Consider the following 26,933-nt stretch of genomic DNA (forward strand, 5'->3'; position numbering starts at 1 on the left):
TGAAGATAAAGTGGTTCCATTGGAATATTGCACAGTCTATATTTTCTTCCTATGTGTATGATTGCCACACTTGGTGGAGGAGTTGTCCTCTGCTCTTGTCCTCAAAGCTTCCTCTTTTTGCCAGGGAATACAGAGCTTCATATTCCATCTGAGAGGCAAAGCATAACATTTAAAGGTCCTAGAATCTGGCATGCCTTGTTTACACTCTGAAGAGCCATTGCCTTTCACTGTAGGCAATAACAACTTAGATGAGACAATGTCCCAAGTAGCTTCCCATATGCCTAAGCACATGATGTAACTAATACGTCTACAATATGTACTGAGCTACAGCACTCAACAGCAGAAGATGATGCTGAACTATGAATATAAATCTTCACTTATTTCATTTTCGCATGCAAGAATGAAACTTTTCAAATGTTTTTTCTTAGGTGAGATTTCAAGCGGTGGTTTTTTATGTTTAAAAGTATTCTTGGAATTTCAGGGCTTCTGGAGCTTTTTTGCACAAAAAAGCATTGGGGTTTTGTTTTGTTTTTTGCATTTACACACATGTATGTGTGAATATGCACACAGAGAGAGGTTGAGTTTCTCTTATCTGAAATGCTTGAGACCAGAAGTGTTTTACATTTCAGAGGGGTTGGGGAGGTTTTTGTTTGTTTGTTTGTTTTTTGATTTTGGAATATTTGTATACACATGAGGAGATACCTTGAAGATGAGACCCAAGTCTAAACATTAAACTCATTCATTTATGTTTCATATACACCTTATACACACAGCCTGAAGATAATTTTATACAGAACAGTTTTAATAGTTTTGTGCATGTAATAAATTTGTGTATACTGAACCATCAGACAGCAAAGGTGTCATTATCTCAGTCACCCACATGGACAATTTGGGATTTTGGAATATTTCAGATTTTGGAATTCCAGATAAGGGAGGCTCAAACTGTAAAATAGTTTTGATTTATATACATGGGGGGATGGTTTTATGCAAAAACAGTGTGCTACTGATTATTTTTAAAGAGCAATGGTCTTTTTGGTCTTCTAAAGGCTGAAGAAGTCTAAGGTGTCTTGATATATTGAGATGTATTGAACATAAGGAATTTTGTGAATAGTCCTTATGTTCCTGTGCTGAACAGGTATGCTAGGTATGCTGTAAACACTAAACTCTGTTGCTTATCAATCCTGGCTTGGGCACATTACTTTGTTGCATTACAATTTTCAGAATCCCATTCAGGGTTGTAGAAGCAACAGTACAAAAATGTAATGCTCTGTCCATCCCTATCTGATGCTGTCCTCATCATCTCCTTTCTTCTTTCAGGTGCTCCCAAAGTAACATAACTGAAGTAAACCAAGGAGGAATTGTGCTTTCCTCCTCAAGCATCTCCCTTGTCAGCCAGTCACAGATCAACATTTCACTCTATGTAGTGGAACACGGGAATCCACCATCCCCATCCTAGGCAGTCGCTATTCAGAGTCAGAATGACTATAATTTTCCCCATTGTTGAAGTTGTCAGGTGCCTTCAAATCAGTTCTGGATTACCACAACACTATCATAACAGTTTTCTTGACAAGATTGCATTAGAGATGGTTTGTCATTACCTTCCTCTGAGGCTAAGAGAGTGTGAATTGCCCATACTCACTCAGTGGATTTTAATGTCTGTGAATCATGGGGAGTTATATACAGATTTTAATCTTAGAACACAGAATCTTAGAACCCCATCTCTGTGCTCCTTTTTCTAAAACAAGTTGTCTACAAACTAAGGATTGTTTATAGTGTTAATGTGAACACATGTTATAACTTGAAGGACCATTTTAGATGAAAAGCTGATAGCTTCCCAGCCCTACTTTATACAGCTGCTAAATGCTAGGTCAGTAAATGGAAAAACACCCTTGATCCAGCACCTGATCTTGGATAAGCATGCTGACCAGGCTTGTATTATAGAGACCTGGTTGGATGAAGCTGGGAAGGGGGATAATCTCTCCCAGTTTTGCCTAGCTGGGTTTTCCATAGAGTAGTAGGCAAGGACTGCAGCTCAGCGAAGGCAGTGAGAGTGCCCCTTGCCCCTTTAACATCCAGGGTCCAGGCAGCAGCGCAACTATAATAAGGAGGGTGCATCCAAGCAGAGGACATAAGCGGAGGACATAAAGACCATTCCCACCACCCCAACACCATCAAGCCCAGCAGCTCAGAGGAGGCAGTGAGAGTGCCCCTTGCCCTGTTAACATACAGGGCCCAGGCAGCAGCGCAGCTGGAGCAAGAAGGGTGCGTCCAAGCAGATGACATAAGCAGAGGACATAAAGACCATTCCCACCACTCCAACACCATCAAGCCCAGCAGCTCAGGAAGCGAAGAGGGTGCGTCCAAGTGGAGGACATAAGCGGAGGACATAAAGACCACTCCAACCACCTTAACATTGGCTCCTGGAGCGTTGGCATGACAGAGGCCTTAAAACTTCTGCCTTTGCCTTCCCCCCCACCCACAACATAGGTCACCTGTGACCCAGGCGCCGGAGAGATACACCCTAATCTCTCTCTTTCTATCTCTGAGTCAACATTTTCTTCCATCAAGAGAATAAGGCAACTTCCAAGTGCAACTCAGAGTGGAGTAATGACCTACATTTATAATTTAAAGCCAAAGTAACTGAAGACTGGCCAGAGCGATTTGACTGAAAGTAGGAGGCAGACCTGAGGTTGTTTGAAAAATCACACCAGTAATCGAGGGACTGAGAAGAGCAGCTGAAAAGGCAGCAGCTAAATGGAAGAAATGGCCACCCAACTAGGGAAGAGCTTTCCATGCAGCTTGGAACGTGCTCATGTTAGATTAAAAGCTTAAGGAAAAATTTCACTAGCTTGACAGACTTTTGCAGGAACCATGTCATCACACTACTAATCATATTTGGTTTTAAGGGTAAAACAGCATGTTACACTGATATTAAAAAAAGCCTTCATTTTCCTAGGTAAAAAGAAAACTTGGGAAGAAGTAAGGGTGGATTAAATGCATGTTCCACCCAGTAGCATTTCATGCTTCAAATTACATCTCCAAGGTGCTTTTCTACTATTCGGTTTGTCTTTTCAGTTTTTAAATGTGTTTTTATGTTACTATGTTACACTTGTGGTAAGTTGCTCCGGTAAAAATTTGAAGACTGGACAGTACTAATCTTTAAATATACTATGATATTATTTTTCCCAAGTCCCACTATTGAGAAAATAGATATGAATATACTGATTGAGGGAGTGACTGAAAAATAAGATAGAGTGAGGTCCTGCATGTTTGTAATGTTTTTATTATCACAAGAGCTTATGAATTGCTCTTTACGTAAATGCTGCTGCAATCTGCACCAGGTTTCTGAAAATTTACTTTACTATTAAAAATTGTATATGTTCTTGATCTCACCCCCCCCCCCCAAAAAAAACAACAACATATAAATATCTCATCAATGAGAAGCATTGGAACACCTTACTACAATTTAAGTAAAATATAAGCCAACCACTGCATACCACAGTTTTGCTAATTCCACAAGGTAAATTGGAAAAAATAAAAATAAAATTACCATTCATCTTGAAAAAAGCATCCTGAGAAGTGGACCTGTGACTCTAAAATTGAGTGGCTATTTCTCTGGACCATTAATCCACTGAAATCACTTACTTTTCAAAGTGCAAATAGTAAACATAGAAACTTAAAACAGAAATGAAATGTACCTACATTTACTTGAGATTCATCATGGCCATTAGTCTCTGCTAACTCCTTGGTACTCTTTTTTAACTGTGAAGGAAAAAAAAATCCCAGTTACTAGAGTATTGCACATAGTTATTGTTGATTTATTTTAAATACAATTCTTTGTAAGGCTCCCAATGAGCAAAACAGATGGAGCATATAATTCTAATCAGTTTTTGCTGAAACCAGTTTGAAACAAATGTATTGAAGGTCTGATAGGTTGGCTTGGAAAAAAAATTAAAGACTGGATCATTATTTTTTAAATAATAAGATTAGAAAGCAGTCTCAAGGCATAAGAAGTGTGTAAAATTGGCTTTCAGGAGTAATAAATGATTTCATTTCCCATTCATGTTGCTATTTGAAAGTTTGCAGTGGTTGCAAATTGCTGCTAGCTAAATAGCAGTCAGCTAATGATTGCTTTTGAATGATACGTTTTGAGTGCTTTAGGAGGCTGAAGAACTATGATAGGCTTCCTTCTTAGGGAAGTGTCTGGAAACAAAAAGAGGAGCTCATTTATATCCCAAATGGTTAAAATAAATATGCCATCTTAAAGTCTATTTGATTCCAGGAGATCAGTAAGGGAGAGAAAAAATCTTCCTTAGAATAAAAGAAAATGGAACATGATATCACAGAAGCAGGTCACCATTCAGACAAGGTGGGCTTGAATAGCTAGAGCAGTGGTTCCCAACCTTCCTAATGCCGCGACTCTTTAATACAGTCTCTCATATTGTGGTGACCCAAACCCATGAAATTATTTTCATTGCTACTTCATAACTATAATTAAATAGATGTTTTCCAATGGTCTTAGGCGACCCCCATGAAAGGGTCATTCGACCCCCAAAGGGGTCCCGACCCACAGGTTGGGAACCACTGAGCTAGAGTGATAGTCCTAACCATCAGAATTTTAGACAAATGCAACAATTTCTTTGGATCGTCCACGTTTCTCTTCAATTCCCTAGTTCAGCATTGCAAACCACCATTGTTCCTCTCCTGGCAATGGTGGAAAACATCCTTATTTTCAAATCCTGTTTGGTCACAGACAACATGGATACTGGCAGAGGGATTATGGGTGTTTCAGTCCACAAAAGTAGTGCTCCCAAATACTTCCTGGTAGGCTGTATAAAAAGTCATAATAATTATTAATGGACTAATATTGTTTCTTTATTACTGCTGGCCCAATTTTGGCTGCTCATTTGGGGAGGGGCAGCATGGCATAATGCTTTGAGGGTTGGACTACAACTCTGGAGGTAAGGGTTCGATTCCTGGCTCAGCCATGGGTAATCGTGGACAAATCACATTCCCTCAGTCTCAGGGGAAACCAATGGCAAACCTCCTCTGGAGTAATCTTGTCAAGAAAATCCTATGAAAAGCCTTAGGATTACCCTAAGTTGGAAATGACTGCAAGGCACATAATAAAAACAACAACAAATTGGTAGTGAACAGGAGAGGGATGCTTGTGAGACTGTCTGAGCTGGTAAAACCACTTGGTTGGCCTTAGACGTTCTCGCCATGACTGGGGCTAGGGAAGAAAGATGTCCCATTGGCTGCTCTGAATAGGTTAAGTCAGCCCTGTTCTTATTCATATATCTTTTTACCATTTGCAAGACAGGGGTAGTATTAATTTGTTTCTAGTAGGTGCAGTGCTGTTTTTCATGGCACATTCAGATGGCCAACATTTTATATTCAATGAATGTTCCCAAGCATTACTGAATCACAGAGTTGCATTCTGCCAGGGAGCAATCCATTAGTAAAACACAATGCTCTGTGAACTTGAACTTGTTCTAAGCCATTCTTGAGGGAGGAAGATTTTTCCTCTGATGAGAACCACCATCCCAATCCCTGGAATCTTCCACAACAATGTAATACCCAGGGCACTCTGGGAAAATAAAATGGCAGGTCCAAGGTGTGGCTGCTGCCGTGAAGTGGGGATGAAATAAAAATAAAAGGGATAAATATCAAAACCAAAGTTAATGAATATAAAGCCAATGAATATTAGTAAGCAGTGATTAAGTGAAGCCAAGGCTAGCAGGTCCAATGAGCCCGACGCTGGACATTTGAATGAACCAAAACAGTAACTTCATTTACCATCTCTGTTATGCTTAGCCATTCTCACAGTTTCTGGTGGAGGGAGATGCATTTCCCTATGATCACCAACAACAACACTATCACCATCATCAACATTATCACCTCATCCTGCCTTTTCCTCAGCCCTGGGACTTAAGGCAGCTTACAAAAATGCAAAGTATTTCTGGGTGGCTTTGTTCTGAATGAGTTAGCTTTACAAACAGCTTTGAAAGAACACACTACAAGTAACAGTGATAACTGTGATGTATCCCTTTTGGGGGCGAAGGCGGTAATAAGGGCAACATTCATGTCTGAAAAATCATGTTATCCCTGAAAAGGCCACTAACTTTGTTTTGGTATAATGAGTAACATTAACTCATTACCTACCAATTGCTAGTTTAAGGGATCATTTAAGAAGGTTCTTTGGGTATTTTTCTAGTTTGAATTATTTTTAAAAAATAAAAATATGTTATTCATAAAGAGTAATATGTCATTTGTAAAGAAATGACGTTTCCAAGCTCTGGCTTTGCAGAAACCCGATTCTAGTGCAATGAAAACTGCTGGAACAATTATTGGTGTGTGTGTGTGTTTTCCGATTTTGTTTTCAGTAGAAATAATCTAGCTTGCTGAAAATAAACATGAAAGAAGTGTAACTGTAATGAACGAATTAGAAAATAAACAAAATCTGACTAAGCAAAACAGTATGCCTTGCACACTGTTAGTTACAAATACACAAGAGTATGTGCAATATTGGGAAGTACACTGATTAAATAAACAGTGCACTGTGTATCTTCATGCTCTTGTAATAGAAACAGTTTCCTTTTCATGTGTCTGCTAAGCTTAACCAACTGCACATTTGAAACTTATAGAATCACAGAATTGCAGGGTTGGAAGAGACCTCAAGGGGCACCCTGTCTAACCCCCTGCCATGCAGGAATTTACAATCAAAACACCCCCGACAGTCCTCTACTATTTCATTGACTGCAGTCCTACAGTGGATTATCAGCAGTAAACTCCACCAAACACAACAGCACTTACTTCTGAGTAGACATAACTAGGAATATACATTAAATATTGTGCCTTGTTTAATTCAGGCAACTGTTTAATCTCTTGGTATTCAAGATAAATTAACTTCAATTAGACTTCAAAATTACAAAGCTCTATGTGCTTTAGTTTAAATGACTCTGGCTGCAGTGATATAATGCTTAATTCCCAGCCCTTGTCTTTGCAGTCAGCTTTTCAGCTAGCAAATTATCACTTCCCTGAGACCCGAAATATATCAGGAGGCAATTGGATTTTGGATAAAGGATGGAGAGCTGTTGCCCCTGGCTGAAGTCTTGAAGAAGCTGTCATCTCTTCCTTCATCTGGGGAGATACCTTGGAAAGTTCTTATTATGTTGTTCACAAAGAGGTGCTTGAACGGCATGGCAACTGACAAAGAGTGTTTGTAAGAGGCAAGATTTGTATTGATCCACTTAAGGCTTCAAAATTTAGCCTATGATGAGCAACATCCATTGTTCTCAGATTAACAAAAAATAAAAATCATGTATAGGTGGTGTTCTTGCCAGAATTTCTACCTTCATTACAACAGCAATGTTTGAGAAATAGTCAGGCCTCACATATCAATCTGAATGGCACCCATCCAAACAAAAGTAGTATTATCTTGACACGAACATGTATCTATAGCAGGTGTTGATCAAACTGATGGTGAGTGAGATATCAATCCACATTCACCTTCTACGTTAATTTTACTGCTTTTTGCTGCAACCCTTTATTGATTTTACCACAATAAGTCACTTTGATGACCAACATGTAGAAAAGAAACAAGGCTGCAATCTTATATTATCTTGCTAGGGAGCAGAGCTTGGAAAGCTTGGCTTGAACATTATTTTGCTGATGCTAAATTGGGAGACTAATTCATTGTCATTAACACCACTAACAGAGGCAAATTAATTCATTAAATTGCTGTTAATTAATTCAGAACAGGCCATAGGATTTACAGAAAATAAATGGAGGCTGTTGCAATGGCCCGCTGGGGGCTCTTTTGTTTTCCAGTTGTCTTCCCCAATTTTTTTCAAACTAGAAAATTCATACTTGTTCGATTAAGTTTCCTCCCTGTTTGCACTCAAGACAAACATTAGTAAGGAACAATTTGTTTATCTCAACCAAATGACAGTGATCCAGCACAGCAGTCAGTAACTGACTACAAACAGCAGTCAATGAATAAAGGGTGGATAATTCTTTATCGGAAATGTTTTGAGTGCCTCTGAGCATATGTAGAACATTTCTGTCATAAGCGAATCGCTGTGTTTTGTCTGCTTCCCTACTCTCAATCAAGAAGCATGATCTGGGTTCTGATCAAGGTTCTAAAAGTCAATCTGTGTATTAAAAGATCAGGAATTCAACAAGACTACTATGTGGTTCAGTATCTGACTTACCTTAACACTTTCTTGCTCTTTTCTCTCTTGCCTAATACAACAGATTAACAATTATACTTTATCCTCATGTTCTTCATTCTAATGTTGGTAGGTTCCCACATTTCCAACAAAAGGTTCCCTCCAATCCTGCCTCTCTGTACTCTTGTCACCTCATACACCTTTGCCACAGACCGTGTCCAACACTGGAGGAGGGCCAGTCCGGAGGAAAGTGAATGAAGTGACAGATAGTGTGCCTGTTTTGGTATTAAAAAGACAGACCTCAGGCAGATTGAGGCAGGAAAATAACCAAAGGTTAAGCGACTCTTTGCCTTGTGTCATTTGCCTCTGTGTTTGGAAAGAAAAAGCTAATATCAACAGTTAAGAATGTCAGGTTGAATACTGGATGGGATACCTGTAACTTTAATCCTGAACAGATAATGTGGCAGGAGAAGGTACCTTAATAGTCCACCAAGTGGGATGAATGTACCAGTTCTTCCCTACTGTCCAAACTCCAACATTCATCCACAGACATCCCCTCTCAACATGGATATTTCCACACCAGGGGTGTGGGTACAGAGGTGTCAGCATCAATGACAAATCTGTGCTCCTTGGTGCTCCCTCTCTTTGCTCTCCACCAGTGAGGAAATATATTGGGAGGTGATGTCCTCTGCTGAAAGTTGAGGTTTGGCATCAAGCTTCATTGGGCTTAATGTAGCTGTACAGCAACTTGTCCTGCTCCACAATCTGTTAAGGTTATAGAAGCCCCATCCTGTATCCAACCTGGCAACCCTATAAACAGTAAGAATTGTAACCTGTAGCTCTACAGCAACTTGTCCTGCTCCACAATCTGTTAAGCTTACAGGAGCCCCATCCTGTATCCAACCTGGCAATCCTATAAACAATAAGAATTGTAATGTGTTTATCTGCCAATAGAAAGACCATGTCCTTCAGCATCACATGGTGTAAAGGACAACTGTATCCAGCAGATCTGTCAAGTTCAAGAAAGGCTTGTTTCATGCCTCTGTTGGGTAAGTGCACAAAAATGCTGGTGATCTTTTATTGCCATCATGATTCACTCCTGCACGCGTGCATCTGCCCGAATGAGATGGGAGATGCTAAACTCATTTTCTCTGCTACTAGTCTTCAAAGAAATGGCTGTTTTATTTGAAATATGTTTGCTTTTCCAGTATATTTAACTTTTCCCAGGTCCATTTGTCTTCAGACAGAAAAACACATTGTTGTATTTGTGCTGAATAAAATGTGCTACAAGAGGTGCAATAAAAGATCACGAGCTGCCAAAGAGGCAAGGTTCTATTATGCCTTGACACAATCACCTTCAACAAACATGTATGTTTTATTCAAAGTAAGGTGATTTTGCAAATAACTAGAACATTCAACGGGCCAAACATGGCAGATAACACACTTAATGAAATCAATTTTGGATTAATTCCAAAAGGCACAGCCCAGATTCTGCTCTATAGGTGCTACTCACTTGTTCCTGAAGGATTTTCAGCATGGCCTGCGTGTGTGTGTGTTCTTCTTTTGCTTGCTCAAGTTCTGACTTTTTGTTGTTTAATTCTTCTTGGATTTTCAACAGTTGCTGCATGAAAGAAAGGATGTTTCTGATTAGTGATGTCTGAGTACTTGTGAATAAATATCCAGGATTACAAAGTCTCATGCAAGCAATATTTTTCATGGTTTTTTCCATTTTTTGTTTTTATTGCTTTGACTATTATGTCTAAGCTGAACAAGACATAAATTATATCTGTCTGCATTTTCTGCTGCTCAGCAAGGAAATGTATTTCTCTTAATGTAACAAATAACTTAACCACACATTAAAACACACAAAATTCCTGGCTGGATTTACCATCTGCGGAGGCACTGTCACATCCATCTGAACCAAAGGCTTATTTGTAGAAGGAGACACTCTGGATTTAATAATCCTGGAGTAAACATTTCATCCCATAAATAATTTACGAACACAGCCCTTTAATATAATTAGTCGCTGGCCCATAGCCATCTCATTTTGCACAAAGCCATAACCCGAAATGTATTTGCGCTGAGTTGCCAAGAAGGCAAAAGATTTTTTTCCCTCTGGTCTACTCTTGCAGGGTCTGATTAGATGAGTGAGAACAAAGCCCTACAGATCAATGCATCAGCAGAGAAATGTGCTGATCAGAATGATTAAAGACATGTGCTGGGTTACCAAACGTGGTCTTCATTATGCAAAGAGTTCCAAGGTTTTTAAAGAAGGACTTCATGTTCTCCAGCCTATTGAGAAACCAAATAATAGAGTGAAAGCAGACAGGCATTCAAAATACAGTAGAGATAGGTTCGACACATGTTCTCTTTGCAGGAAACAAATGCCTCATAGGTACATGTATTCAAGTCAAAAGACTTTCTCTTCATTTCAGAATGCCTTTGCTTTCAGCCACACCTTTATGGCATTTTCTATGCATCTTCCAAGAACCAGAGGATTTAATCACAGGATTTAATTAATTCCGAGTGTATCTGTGTATTTTTCAGGTCACAGATAGAAATATATTCATTCAATTTGTCTAAAAGCATAAGGTAGTCATAAGACATTCTAGTTAATTTTTGTTTTATTTATTACAGCAGTCACAATTTCAATAGATATTGGTACTGGCAAAGTATGAAATAAAAGAGGAAAACACTCTCTTGCTTAGAACTTACTTACTTTGTTGCCAGACCCCATCTGGTGATTCAGAAACAGAGATGAGAACTGATGTGTTAGTATTAATTACATGAATTACATGTCTTATTTTTGTTGATGTTATCACTGTTTTTTTGTTATATTCAAGTAAATATATATTTTAATAAAGTATTATTTATATGAATTACATTTTTATATATTTAAAAACCTAAGCCAGAATGTAAAGTGTTTTCTATTTTCAAGGTTTAAGGATACTGTGGGCAGTCAAAAAGACAAACAAATGGGTCCTTGAAGAGATCAAGCCTGAAATACCCTGGCAAGTCAAGATTATCAAATTGATGCTGTGGTACTTTGGCCACATTAGGAGAACGCACGACTCATTAGAAAAGACAGTAATGCTAGGAAAGGTAGAAGGTAGTAAAAAGAGAGGAAGATTCCTAATTGAGTCCAGATGGCTAGACTCAATTAGGAAGGTCACAGGCATGAGCATACAAACCTCAGTGGAGGACAGGGGTCTTAGAGATGTCTCATCCACAGGGTTGCCATGAGTTGAGGTCAACCCAAGGGCAGTTAACAACAACCGTTTATTCAAAATATAGTTCAGTAAAGTCAAAATATGGATTAAAATACTATGGATTTAAATGAAAAATTGAACTGTATCTTTGTCCAGGAATTATTGTTGCTTCTGCTACTGTTGTTCCAGGCACTGAAGAAGTGGAGGAGTTATCCAAATTCATTCTTGGACTGCGTGATGCTATACCCTGATATATATAGGAAAGGGCTGTAATCCTTAAAACCAGGAAGAGAAAAGCCCATGGAATGCAATTCATTTTATCATCCATGAACATTGGCATTGGGTTCTGCCTTCTATAATTTCCACAACCAATGAGGAGCATCATTTTACAACCCCTAGGTTGCTTTTGGTTTTGCTGTAACAAAGAAAAATATGTTTTGCGTTGTAGACATGAAGTTACTTTCTTTCCAATTTTGTCTCAAGGTCCTTCCTTCCTTCCTGGTGTGATGGAAAGAATTCATGGGTGTCATTGGAAGAAGAAAAGGGCCAAAGAAAAGAAGATGCACAGCTACAGAGCCATGCCTCTGCCATGAGCAGCAGGCACTGGGCAATGCCAATTTCACTGCAGTCTGTTGCTCCTAAATATTTCTGAATGAGAATAAGACAATTGTTTTTGTTCTTTTTTGTATCATAAAAATAAAATGATGAAACATGTATGTAGATTCTTATCAGTTGGATCTGGCTTTTACTTCATATCTATACATTCCTTTAATTTCCTGCTTGTCTTTCTTCCCCTATCATCTAAAATCCCCAAGAAATTTGCTTTTTTCATACAGCTGTTTCCTTTTCTCCCAAGATGAAAACAAGCATAGGGGGAGGAATCAAATCATTTATGGGATCTTTCATCTTCCTTCTGGTGAGCATTTTAGTGGAGCAATGTAATGTAAATTTAAATGCTAGGTTAAAATAAATTCCCTTTTTTAAATGTAACTATAATTAATGTTAGTTCTTTTTGAAAGGCTTTTTAGTGTAAACATAATATAATGGCACTCTCCATTTCATTTTCTTATCTCTGGTCAGAAGGCAGCTTTGGGATGAGTTTTGATGGAATTAAGCTAATGGAGGGAGGGATCAACTCAAGACAAACAGTACATGCTTTGCTCCCTTGCTTCTGATCACTCGTCTCAATATCTATTTTCTTTCACTAGATCCTGAGAAGGAGGCTTTGGGTCAAACCGTGAGATCTTCGTAGCTTACATGATCTCATTATATAGTAATTCAGTCTGTTAGTAAAGCCAGTTATCTCAGATTAATAAACTCTCATTTAATACTCTTAACATGCTAAATCCATCCTGGAGGTTTTGTACCATCTCCACAGTCTTGTCTCGCCATTGCTTACTTGGTGCCCTCCAAAACATGCTAAGCTACAGCTTCTGACATCTCCAAATAGCCAGTCCACACTGAAGTCTTTTTAAAATCCAGAACGAAAAGTAACATTTTGAGCAAGACTGTGGAATAGACAGATGGCTCCCTGGTTTCCTGTTTGGCCTCAACCCTACTGCTTAGCAAAAATGAAAATTACATGCAGTATAATCTATGAATTCATAATTTTTGAAATTGTTTAGCTAAATTTTGTCTCTGTATCTCTTTAGATTCAGGTATGTAGTTTCTGTGGTAGGAGTGGTATATATAGCATCAAAAGAGAAGACACATATATTTAGAAAATGAGCTGAATGTAATAATTATTTAGTATTTTCCCCTTCACCTGTAGAGGAAAGATTCAGCAGATAGCCTTTCTTCAATGTCCATGCTGATCATTTGAAAAAATTCACAGACTGCAACTACACATGAGAGATCACGAGAATATGAATTATGAATTGGAGCATTTATTCCATGGTGATCTAAAACATTAAGATTCTCCCCTCAATGCTAGAGTATCAGGATTAGTTTTATGAAATCATGTCACAGCTTGACAAGGCATCTTTATGCTTGTGGGGGAAAATGCAGCATCTTCAATGTCTTTGGTATGCTAACTCAATCTATCCTTCCTTTCTTCTTGGTGTTCTGTATTTTGCTCTGAATGTTTTTGCCTGAAGAATTATTCAAACTCTAAAAGCTCTGTAACTTTGCATATTAACTAACAAATTGGCCTGAGAACAGATACCAGTTTTACATGCAAGAGCATTTTCCTTCCAGTGACACAACAAAGTAGGTTTTGACATTAAGGGCTAAAATTAAACAATAAAATTCATGCTTGACCTAGACAGAATTTGTGAGATCAGCCCTTACATTATAAGAACCAATTGGAAAGCTTTTCTCTGTACAGTATGTGTTTTGTGTATCCATCTATTGGCACAAGAGCTTTTGAGTTCTGCTCCAGTATTTATCAGGCTCCAACTTGAACCAACAAACTCAATCATTTTCCCATCCCATATTTACTAAGCTTCTCGCCTGACCTACAAGACACTGATTTGTGGCTTCCCAGTTCTGCCTGGAGGCATGCAACTATTGAACAGGATTTCTGAGAAATTAATCTTCCTTTACATGTGTGGCAAATGGTCAATATCCCATTTGATTGTGGGGACTCTGCACATAATGCCTCTAATCATGAAGGCTGTTCCATCCCGAATACCCCATCCTTAGGATGGATAAATGGGTGGCAGTTAGTTCTTCTGGTGTAATTGTGGCATTCACTTGACCATTCCAGTTATTTCACATAAAACTAATTTTAATGATTTTGAATGTCCTTCTGAAATCTACTTTATTATAGAAATATCGTAGAAAAGAACAGACGACTCTTTAAAGCCATGGTCTGGGTGGCTTGGGAACATGGTGTTTATACACTGCACACTCCCACGCCACCCTGAAGCCACCCAGAAGTTGGGTCGCTGACCAGATGTGGGCAGTTTCAAGACGCTGTGGCAGCACAGTGTTTACACACCACAGTGTCTTGAAGCCACAGCGTCTTGAAGCTGGCTTTGGGCTGCGGTGGGGCTGGGAAAGGTGTCTTTTCCCCTGCTGAAAAAGGAGTGGATTTTTCCTGTTCCTTTTTGGGCCAGTTTCAAGGCGGATTTGGGCCATGCTGTGTGTTCGACATGGCCCCAACCCATCTTCAGAAGCCGCCCCTTCAACCCATCAGTTTCACCCCATAGTAACATAAAATAAGGATTATGGCTAGAAAAGAGTTCTACATTCATCCCGAAATCTGGGATCTCTTATAGAGAAGATGCTAAAATTTTCATGTGCCTTAGGCTAAGCTGTTAGAGAGATCAACCAGAAGTCTATTAAGCCAACATTTTACACAGAAAATAAAAACAGGAAATAAAATCCATGCCTTTAAATTGTGAAAAGGTGTTGGTTATCACCTTTAAAGCCCTAAATGGCTTGGGTCCAATCTATCTTCGGGGCCTCCTGCTTCCGTATAATCCACTCTGCACACTCAGGTCCTCTGGGAGGAACCTGTTGCAACCAATAAAAACTAGACTATCTGCAACCACCCAGAGGACCTTTTCAGCTACTGCTCCCAGATTATGGAATGGCCTGCCGGATGAGATCCATCACACTACCACTCTAAATGGCTTTTAAAAAGCTGTTAAGATGGATCTCTTCTGGCAGGCCTTTCCTAAATAGATACTCGGCCACCACAAGTAAGCCTAACCTATCTATCCCTGATTCCTTGTTGTAGTTATTGCTTGCCAGTGTTATTATTTTAAGCTATGTTTTATACTGTAAATTGTTTAATTGTATTTTATGGGGGCAGTGGGTTTGTGGGATATAAATTGTATGTTTTAATGTTGTAAGCCGCCCCACAGAGGGGTGGCGTAAAATTAAAGTTTATTATTATTATTATTATTATTATTATGAAAATGTAAAACAAATTGATTTTAATGTAGTTTTAACAATTTGATCAGAATGCACACAAATATTACAGTACATGTTTACCCAATTTATACATATTTACTCAAAATTAAGCTCCACTCAGTTCAGTGGGATTTAGTCCTTGGTAAACTTGCAAGTGATTAGGTTGTTTTGTAATATTTAGTCACTGTTGCTTGCTGAAATGCAGTGACAATTGGCAGGTGGTGACAGTGGTTGGGGAGACATAAAAGAAATCTAGGTCAGGGGCTGTAACCTGTGTGCCTTTAATAACGCCATGGTAATTGGATGAGCACAGCAGGGGAGAATCCAACTTTTTCTAATGGGCTTTTAAAATAAATAGAACCTCTAAGGCTCTGCTGTTATTTATGCAACATAATTCATGAAGGCTAAAATATTATTTATAAAATCATTTTTGCAGACATCGGTCTAGTTGGTTTCTGAAACCCATTCTGCAGTCCCTGTGCTAAATCTCTTTCTGTAACCATCACCCAGACTGCTCAGATCTCAACCACTGCATATAGAAAATTACCATCTTAAAACCAATCTTCGGTGCTTCTGAAACAGTAAATATAGAAAGCATTATAGAAGCCCACTGAATTACTCAGGCCTCTGCAATGAATATTGTCAGCATGGCCAAGAATACTAATGCCCAGACAGCATGAAATAATCCCATGGATATGGAAATTCCAAAGGGTAATGACAACACCATGTGAATTCTTGTTAGTATCACACTGTTACAATGAATTTTCATCCCTAAAACAAAGTTCATCTGAAAATTGCTATGTGTGACATCCAGATCTGATCCATTTACAGTGAGGCGCAGCTACCAGGAATAACTTGGGGTTTAAGAGTCTCCAGATCTGTTTTCCTACATGTTCCCCCATCTCTTGTGCATCCTGGCTATGAGCTATAAAGTCCTATATGGCTTGAGTCCAAATTATCTGAAAGGCTATGTCTCCCAATATGAGTTTGCCTAGGTTTTAAGATCGAGGGACAGCTTTATCTTGGTTCTACCATCAACAAAGACATTTTTGGGTGAGGATATGAGGAGATCCTTCTCAGTGGCTACTCCGGGGCTGTGAAGTTTCTACCAATGGGAGCCTAAGTTTGCTCCATCTGTACTCTCTTTTGCCATAAGGCAAAGACCTTTTTGTTTGTCAAGGCAGCATCGAGTGTTAACAAGCCTTGCAGAAGATCTTTTAATTAGGGTGTGCAATACTTCTATCACCATATGTTTTAACTCCAGCTTTAACTATTTAAATTAATATTTTAATATAACTGTTTGTATTTTTTAAAAAACCTTTGTTTTTTTATCCATTCTTACCCATTGTTTTAACTGCTTCTGAGCTCCATATTTGGAGGAAGGGAGGATATAAATTCAACTAGTCAACCAATTCTTAAATATATAGAAGCCTGCCTTACCCCAGCCAGGAATGTTTCGCCAATAGGAGAAGGGAAAGTAGCATAGAGGTGATGCATATGGGCTGCAGTTACTCAACAGATTGTCCAGAAGTGTTTCAGAACCTCCTGCTGAACCACATGTACACTAGGCTTTAAAGAAGAATAAATATTTCTGTCCAATTCATCTCTATTTTAGACAAATGGGAACATTCCACCTTTAATATACTCAGGATATTAAACAGCAGTACTGAAGGGCTACTGTTTTGAATTTGCTTGTTCTGCATTGCCCCCAAAGAACACCTAGAAACTATTAAGCACTTCAGCATCTTTCTTCACCATTTTGGTGAAGGACTGGAGTGTGGCTTTAGAATGGCTTCTGGACTCTTAGGAAGCATGCATCATTTAAACAGCATACCTCCTAACTGACCCAAAGCAGCTTTATTTTGCCTTTCTTTATGGGCCCTTTCTTCCCTTAAGCAGCCCTAGGAAGCATTAATTATCTCTGGACTACTGTTTAAAGACAGCTGTATTGACATGTTGCCATGCATACATTTCTGTGTACCAGCAACTTGAACATGCACTGATAACCACAATAGAGAGTGGCTCTGGTCAAGAGAACAGCTGTTTAAGGTGTAAACCAAATGCATTCCTGGTGAGGTACAAGATACTGCTTAATCTAAGACTCCATCTAATTTATTGCCTTTTCTGGAACTCCTGTGCTTGAATTGCATTTATTTAAGAAATAGTTTTTTTCAGCCTCAAGCTGAATGATTTATTGTCATTCTGGCCACACCTATTTCAAATCTTACTGTCCAAGAAGAGCTTACATTGTCAATTTATGTATGTCACCTAATTTGCAGTTACACTATTGCAAGGGGAAGGAGGAAGAAGCAGCTTTATTATTATAACTAGCTATTCCATATAGCAACAACATGCATTTGCTTGGAGTTACTTGGGAGAAACTGAAGATATCTGTTCCCTGCTTTTGGGACAGCTATGTCAAAGTCAGGAAACTGCGGCCATACAGTCTCCTCCCCCTCCAACCTGCCTCTTTAGAAAAATAAAACCACCACAAACTGACACCAAAAGAAAATCTTGCAGCCAGGCTCTGAAGCCAGCCCTCGCAACTCTTATTCATGTGAATAAATCATCCTGTGTGAATAGCTCTATTTACTCAGGCCACAGTATGAATCAAAAACCTGGAAGCAATAATCTTCATATCCTATTACAATCCCTACAATCCTTTTAGGTTAAAGTTTCACAGAGCCTATTGCCATTTGCTCTTTAATTTCATAGGAACTAAATAAATATTCCAGGTGTGTTGCACAAGGGGAGAAAAAATAAACCTAAACTAATGAAGGTATGCGTGTGTTCCAAGTGTTATCAGAGATTGCTTGCAATCAAGGCTAGAAAAGCATTTTAAACAAAAAACCTCATTTCTAGAAAAATTCTTCTGCAGACCTTGGAAACTTGTAAAAAATTGCATTATTTTCTGACAGCCCAGTAGAATGCAGTTCATGTAGCTACTCAAACTGGGCGCCCTTTCACACTATGCAATTATGTATTGCACTATGACTCTATTTTAACTGTCATAGTTCTATCCTAGGGAATAGTAGGATTTGCAGTTGGGGGTGGGATTTAAAGTTTTATTTATTTATTCCATTTATATACCACACTTTTCCTGGGGTGGGATGCATGACAGCTCACAGAAAAAAACCAGCTAAAACCTATCAATAAAATGTAAAGGCAATTTAAAATCATTACATTAAAAACATAGTTTAAAAACAGTATAAAATCATTAAAAAGGCACACAAAAGTTGAAAATAATGCACCCCCATGAGAAGTCTTCTGTAAGTCATTGCTCTATAAAAGCCTGTTTGAACAAAAAGGTCTTTGCCTGTCAGCAAAAGGAGAGCAAGGAGAAGGCCAAGTGTTTGCGCTGCCATTAAGAACAATGGGACTTGAGCATTCACGGATTTTGGTATCTGTGGGGTGTGTGTGCATCTGGAATGGATCCTCTGTGGATACTGATGGCCCACTATACAATACTGGCTTTACACAACTGGTCAGCAATATGAAGTTGGCCAGGCTTAGAATCAATATCTGGCCAACTAGCTTTGCCTGGCCAACAGAGCGCAAATAGCACTAGGGATTCAGAATTGGAGAATACATCATCCCACCTGAGGTGTGGTTACAGCTACCTACAGCCCCTCCTTTGTGCTTAAAAGAGTTTACACAATAGAACATCTCAGTAGATTTTGTCCTTTACAGTAAAAGGAACTCATTCCAAGTAATTGTTACTTATATGGAGCATGCATTTAAACCATCTTGGAGTACTTACTGTATATACTCATGTATAAGTCTAAAAATTCTAGTTAAAAATTGACCACCCAAAAATGAGTCGACTTATCTACGGGTCAATTTATGTATTATACTTTAACTCTTATTTAAAAAGGAGTCACCCACTGGTGAAAGTCAATGTAATCTGTCCTGGAAGCACCAATCCTTCTCTATTTTCTTATCCATCCAGCCTTTAGTGTGAACACAAAGTGATGTCTGCTGGCATTGTTTCCTTTGCTTCATCCTTTAGATCCTTTGTTACATGGCCCTAAGTTTTATCCTCAACTTATCCATGGGTCATATAAAAATGCATAATTTTGGCTCCAAAGCTGCCATTGACTTATACATGAGACTGACTTATAGTTGAGTATATATGTCAATTCAGTGGACAGAAGCTTACAGATTAATACCAATGCTTCATCTTTCTCAGTGCACTATTTCCAGTGGCAAACCAGATGCTGCTAGAAACCCATCATCAGTGCATGAAGACAGTAAGTGTCCCAGTATTAGAAGCACAGTGCTTCTGCTTTGGAAAGTCCCATTTACCTAGCATGGCCAATCGGCACTACCCTGCATGCATCTGCCTGATTGGTCCAGCAGCCAGAGCTTTATATCATAACACTAAACACATGGAACTCTTGAATAATAGGTATACAACTTGCCAGCTATGGAAACATGCGTTAATAACCAAACATTCATGAGAACTGCAGAATCACCAAGGAAACAAGATGACGTGAAAGACAAGCCAAAGAAGTCAGCTCTGTCTCCTTTAGAGATTTCTCCTAATGAGGTAAGTAAACTGCAGCATGCATGCACAGCAAGTCCTAATAGAATACAGTGTGTGGTATTAGAAATGAGTAAGGATTTTATTCATTACAAAGCAATTTAGTATTTCAGCAACTTTTCTAAAACAAAAAAGAACATCCCTTTGTCAGTCCAAGGGTTTCCCACAATAGTCAGATGGATGCCTTGAAGTAGTCCCAGAGTAGGAGGACCTCATCATGACAGCATGCTTGTGCTCATGTTCCCCAGCAAATGGAGACAGGTCATCCATGGAGTCATGTATAGGGACCATGCCTTGTAACTATTATTAGCCTGTTCCCTTTCAGAACCATTCATGCTGGCAGCCATCACTGCATGTTATAAAAGAAAATTCCAACGTTCAGCTAACCCATGGTATGAAGAAATCCTTCATTTTAGACATTCTGAATTTCCTACCATTCAGCTTCCTTGGTTCACCTCACATTCTAGCACTATGAGAGGGAGAAAAACTAACTGCATCTATTTTTCTCCACACCCTGCATGATTTTCTAATGGCATTGTTATACCCCTCGGCTTGCCAGCATAAATGGTCAGAATAAATGGTCATTGTGTTACTTGTTTAGCTCATGGGACGTTTAATGGAATTAAGGTTGTGACCTGACTAATGCAGTGACTGTCAGCATACACCAAACATATTGTCTGGCTGACACAAGGGTCTTCCTATGAACCCAGGTGCATTTTTCAAAGTGAACTTTGTCCCGAGGAGTGACAAAGTGCACACTGACCAGCTGCTAATGGAACAGCATATAAACAATCTTGTGTAAACCACAGTGCAAAGCCAACACACTAGATGTTTCACTTTTCTTGGCTCACCTCTTTGTATTTATTTAGAGAGTCTACACTAGTCCAAACATAACTTTGTAGTCTAAAGGCCTTCAAGTATGGCAAGCCTATAAACACATTTCTGTTGTTTTGTGACTTCGAGTTAATTCCAACATATCGCAATTCCATCCTACAGTTTTATTGGCAAGATTTATTCAAAGGAAATGTCACATAGTCTGAGAGACTATGACTTGCCAAAGGTCACCTAGTAGGTTTCCATGACTGAGCAGGGATTCAAACCTGCTCTCCCAGTATTCTAGTCCAACACTCAAACCACTATGCAATACTGGCTCTCCAGTATTATGCTAGTATAATCTAGTTTAATCATTCATTGCTGAACACCTCTAAAACTGTTTCAGACCTTTTCTGCACACTTTAAGAAACAATGTGTAAACAATATTAATGAAGTATGATGGTGCAAGTCCAACTTACACTCTTATAACCCCCCTTTTTTGGTTGCTACTGAGTTTAACATTCTATTTCACTTGTATACCAACATGAGATCTTGAGCTACAGGGCAGAACAGAAATATTTCAATACTTAAATAACATTTACTTATTTTACTTAGAGCAGAGGGCAGCTATGAGTAGCACTGGGGTTATTGACACAACTGGACTCATGTTGAAAGGATGTTCAGATATAGATATACAGTCATCCCTCCATATTTGCGGCTTTGATATTTGCAGATTTTATTATTCACGGATTTCATTAATATGTTCTCTCTAGGACTGTCTAGGTCCTCCAGTGCAACTCTGTGGTCAACTTTAACTAAAGGTTGCACTGGAAAGACCATTTGTAGCTACTCCAGTGCCATTCTATGGTCAGTGTATGTTGGACATTGACCACAGAGTTGCACTGGAGGACCTAGACAGTCCTAGAGAGAACATATTAATGAAATCCGTGAATAATCAAATCCGCAAATACCTCTCAGGTAAAAACAGTGTTTTTGTTATTTGTGGTTTTTCCATATTCACAGGGGTCTTGTTCCCCTAACCCTAGCGAATATGGAGGGACAACTGTACTCAGAGGTGAAAGGAAAGTTCAAACCTACACAACATATATTGTAGGAACATGGAAAATGAGAAGCATGAATCAGAGGAAGCTAGAAATAGTAAAACAAGAAATGGAACATATAAACATTGCAAAACGTGGGGTGAGTGAGCTAAAATGGATAGGAATGGGACATTTTGAGTCAGAGTAAAACACAGTGTTTTATTCAGGAAATGAAAAGATAAGAAAAAATGCGAAGGCATTTGTAGTGAGGGGAGATGTAGCAAAAGTAGTCAAATGGTATTATGCGAAGTCTGATGGAAACATATCACTAAGACTTCAGGGAAAACCCATCAATATAGGCATAATAATAATAATAATAATAATAATAATAATAATTTGTTTTATTTATATACCGCTATTCCAAAGATCATAGCGGTGAACAGCAAGTAAGCTAATTAGCAAGTAAGCTAATTTGCCCCCAACAGTCTGGGTACTCATTTTAGCGACCTCGGAAGGATGCAAGCCTGAGTTGAGCTTGGGCCCTTTGCTGGTCTTGAACTCGCAACCTTGTGGTTTCGAGTGAATGGCTGCAGTACAGGCATTTACCCACTGCGCCACCAGGCTTATGCTTCAAGTACAGAGGCAGAAGAGGAAGAAATTGAAAGATGCTATGATGAAGTCCCAGAGGAAATTGATCATACACCAAAACAGGACTTTTTGTTAATCATAGGTGACTGGAATGCAAAAATAGGAAACAGCAGAATCAAGTATTTTGGGAGAACTTGGATCAAGAAATGAAGCAGGAGGCCAACTGATGGAATTTTACAAGGCCAACATTTAACAAACACATCCTTTAAGCAACCAAAGGAGTGACTGTATATATGGGCATCATCTGATGGCCAATATAGAAATCAAATAGAAATCAAAAAATTGGAAGCAGAACATGGAGAAGCACCATTCTCTCTGCTAAAACAAGTCCAAAAGCAGATTGTGGCCCAGAGCATAAACTAATAATTATCAAAAATTGGTAGTTCTACTCTGGTGCCACAACAAACTACAATTCCCAGAATTCCATGGCATTGAGCCATGGCAATTAAAGGGCCCATTCCCACTACAGTTTGTTGCGAAGCGCGATGCGGGCTATATGACCCTTATTCTCATTTGACCGTGCTTCCGATCCTCCTTTAATCGATTAGAGGAGGAAATATTCGGGGCAAACTCAGATAGTCCATGGTTTCGTGACACTAGTGTGAAAGAGGTGTTTTCTGTAAAAATCAATTCTGAAGCATCCCCAATAAGTGGGAACACCAGATCAGAATCGTGGGGTTTTTTTTGGCCATAGAATTGATCGCAAAAACAATCACAAAAAAAGTCTCTCGCCCTCCTCCACCTCCTCCTTCTCCTCCTCCTCCCATTCCAGGGAAAGCCGCCGCCACTTGTCTGGTGCTGACGGGGCTTCCTTCTCCCTCTCTCCCTTATTTTCCCTCCTTCCTTGCCTTCTGCCGGGCTGGTGGGACTTGCAGCACACCTGCTGGGCCTCCACCACTTCCCCAGTGTAGATGGGGCTTCTGGCACTGCAGCCACACCAGGCAAGAACGGGGCAAGCGGCGGAGGCTTGCTAGGAGCACCGCAGGCCCCGCCATCCTGGGAGAAGCGGCAGAGGCCCAGCAGGCAAGAAGGAAGGAAACCAAAGGAAGGAAGGAAGGAAAAGAAGAGGGAGAGGGAGAAGAAACGAATAAGGAAAGGAAAAAAGGAGAGGGGAAGGAAGTCAGAGAGAAATAGGTTCCAGTTGGGAGCTTTGGAAGGGGTTGCGGGGGACTGGCTGAAGGGCTCCAATGGGAACGACATGCGTCCCAAAGCTACATCCAGAAGAGACCATATAGCACAGATCTTAAGATCACTTCACTGGCTGCCCATTAGTTTCTAGGCCCAGTACAAGGTGTTGGTTATCACCTTTAAAGCCCTCAATGGCTTGGGTCCAACCGATCTCCGGGACCGCCTTCTTCCATACAATCCACCCCACGCACTTAGGTCCTCTGGGAGGATTTTGCTTCAACCTTTAAAAACTAGACTGTCGGCAACCTCCCAGAGGACCTTTTCAGCCACCGCTCCCAGATTATGGAACGGCCTGCCGGATGAGATCTATCATATTACCACCTTAAACAGCTTTAAAAAAGCTGTTAAGACAGATCTCTTCCGGCAGGCCTTTCCTGGATAGTCACACGGCCACTGAAAAGAAGACCCAACTAATTGACCTCTGATTGGCTACAGTTGCCATTTAGAGACTATTTATTGCTATTGTTTTAAGTATGGTTTAATTGTAATTGGTTTAATTGTGTTTTCAGGGGTGGGTGGAACTAGGGGTTATGTTATGGAATATTTATTTGTATATTTTAATGTTGTAAGCTGCCCTGATTGTGTTGCGCACAGGAGCGGGATAAAAACAAACAAACAAACAAACAAATAAATAATCAATAATCTTTTTGAATGGTGATGCTCAGAAATGACCACAGGTCTGAATAGGGCTCTCAGCTCAGGTATCCCCCATCCTATATCTGTACGTTTTAATTTTCCTACCTAAATATAGTACCTTATATTTATACCTGTTAAATTAATTTTGATAACACTGGCCCAGTTCTCCAGTCTGCTAAAATAATCTAGACTCTCATGTAGCCCATAAGACTCACAACCTTACCCCTTGAATGCTTTTTTTTAGTGATTGCATGGGTTTTTGTTATGTGAACCATGCTTTTGTGTTTCCCATTGTAGAGGGAGTGGGAAGGGGGTTAGTAGGTACACCCTGTTGTTTATCGGCAGACTTGCATAGCAAACACCTCCCTCTGGCAGTGTGTCAGAAATAGGAACTTTCTAGCACCACTATAATTACTGCCCTAACCACAAGAGTCATTCAATAGCCATACTTCAGTAAGGCTTGCAAAATGGTAATTGTGTACAGGACCGGAGCCAAGTTTTAAATATGGACTTCATAAGAGTTCTGTCAGGGTTGGTTTAGAAGTAAATGGGCCTAATTTAGATGCAAGGAGGATACAATACCTGTCTATTTTTAAGGCCGAGGGAATGTACGTCTTAAAGGTTCTTTTCAGTGTTCAAATGCCATAGTTTTATAATTCAATTCCATCTTATGATCAGGTAAAGCATATCTCATTTGTTACCATGGATACGGAACATTATTTCCATTTGTTTGTTAGAGGACTCATACTGGGTATGAAATTAAACTGTAACATAGCTTTATGGAGAGAATTATCTAAAAGAAAAAAAGTATAAGCACAGTGTCTGAACTGTCATTAAATTGAATGGATTTTCATTTTGAGACAGTATCAATTGCAGAACTACTATTTCATTCCATAAGGTGCTGGTATGTAGAACTAAGAAAGATACAATCTGATTTTTTTTATTTCCTCTTCCAGAGAAGGAATGAATCCTGAAAAGGAAAGAAGGAAGAGGCAAAAAGGGGATGAAAGAAAGAAAGAAAGAGTGCCAGTAACTTATAACTAGATCAGTGTTGTAATATTTACTTTACTTTTTAAATAGAGAAAATGTATCCATTTTCTCTGACGGACGTCTTCCACAGATAGGGTTTTCCCCAGAAAATTAGTTCATTGCACAAAGAATGTGTAGTCCTTATTCAGTTATTGAATATCTTCCCCCCAGTACTCGCAGAGGAATTAAAATTGCAGAGGTACTGAAACATCTTTATCTAACCAGCAATTTAATTGCAGGGAAATCACATTTTCTTCTATTCTCACATTTTACTGCTAGGAAATTAATTCTTCCCTTCCTTAGCAACCCAGGCCCTGTAGTTGAAACTGACACAAAGAATCTGCTTATACAAACGCACGAGGATCCATTGGTTAGTACTGGTCATACCAACAATGACGAGCAATACACATTTTTAATTTTTAAAATTTTATTTATATCCCAGCTTTCTTCCAGTAAGGGGTACATAGTGTTGTGTTCTGAACATCAGTGGTACTCAGAGCGATGGTCCATGGACCAGTGGGTTCCCAGAAGTCATCAGTTGCTGTTCTCTGGAGAGTCTCCATGAAGGAAAGAAAACTGTAGTTTATGGACTCAAAAATAACACTGGTCCCTGGCATATTGGCATAGGGAAAGTTGCCATCTTCATATTAGATAAAGAGACACTACTTTACACTATCAAAGCACTTCCAAAATTTTGAGCCATGGCATGGCAGGAGTTTAGTTCATGTATACTTGAAATACTTACACCTTAATGCTAGTATACAGAATTTAATAAAATACTCACGCCGCCAACTATCTTAGTTTATTTCTGGCACAGTGCTTATTCAGTGTTTTCTTGTTCTGTGAAGCCTTGAAAGCACACAGTCCCATCATAGACAGGTAAGGACTGTTGCATGTTCTCTTAAGATCCCTTAACAGGAAATATTAGGGCAGCACAAGTGGCAAGCTACGTTCACTGGCAAGCTATATATCTTTGGATCAAAATGCCTAACAGCCCTGTCCATCCTGACTACCAGTTGGGGCTTATGTGGGTCATAATCCAAGGCATCAGGAGGACACCAGACTGCTTCCTCTTACACTAGCAATTTGCCCAGCATCTGATACATGAAGTACTGTATTTTAAGACTTTACTGCACTGCAGTCACCCTTGCCAGGAATTGTACCTGATTGTACTCACCACATCACCACACATCTTCACAATCACGCAACTGCTGCCATCATGCTGTCTTCTGACACCTGCTTAATCCATGCCTTTGCCCTACCCATCATGTCTTTCATTTTTAATTTTTTATTTATTTTATTTTTTTCACTTTTTTCACACAATTTTGGAGCTTCTCTGTTGTGATTTAATTTGTTTTGCTTTTTTAAACAGAAGAAATAAGGGGAAAAGGTAATCAGGTTGGTTGGGAATAGTGAGGGGGAAGAGGAGTGGAAACTCACACCCCATGACTGCAAGTAATACGACTGCCCTGGCAGTGATGTTTTGCAACCAAGGGCTTGCACCTAGGGACTTGCACATGGGAGCTCATTTACAGGTTCCCCCTGTGAATGAAAAGGGAAACCCTAATCATGGTTGTGGAAAACAGCAGCTACAAGTTGGAGGTGATGTGGTGAGAGGTATATATCGCTAAAGCTGCTCTTTTTCCAGGTCTAATCGTGGTTTAAAAACCACAAGTAGTAATCTCCTAAACCATAGCACTAACCTATGATTCTTCTTCATCCATGGACCTGTGGCCAATAAAACGCAATGTGCTTCTTTCCTTTGTGCCCCTTCACCAAAGACTATCTCATG

General features: G+C 39.4%; 1 protein-coding gene across 7 annotated transcripts in view; it reads right to left on the reverse strand.

The window, feature by feature from the left end:
• ENOX1 (ecto-NOX disulfide-thiol exchanger 1) overlaps positions 1–26,933 on the reverse strand; it is a 359,770-nt gene that overhangs the window by 30,315 nt on the left and 302,522 nt on the right. For all 7 annotated transcript variants that reach the window (XM_042460210.1, XM_042460212.1, XM_042460215.1 and 4 more), the window contains 2 exons: positions 9,688–9,795; positions 3,703–3,762 (listed from right to left, as the gene is read on the reverse strand). In XM_042460210.1, the coding sequence (XP_042316144.1) occupies positions 3,703–3,762; positions 9,688–9,795 (168 nt within the window). The remainder of the gene's footprint in view (positions 1–3,702; positions 3,763–9,687; positions 9,796–26,933) is intronic.

The sequence above is a fragment of the Sceloporus undulatus genome, chromosome 3 (assembly GCF_019175285.1).
Source record: "Sceloporus undulatus isolate JIND9_A2432 ecotype Alabama chromosome 3, SceUnd_v1.1, whole genome shotgun sequence".
Taxonomy (NCBI): Eukaryota; Metazoa; Chordata; class Lepidosauria; order Squamata; family Phrynosomatidae; genus Sceloporus; species Sceloporus undulatus.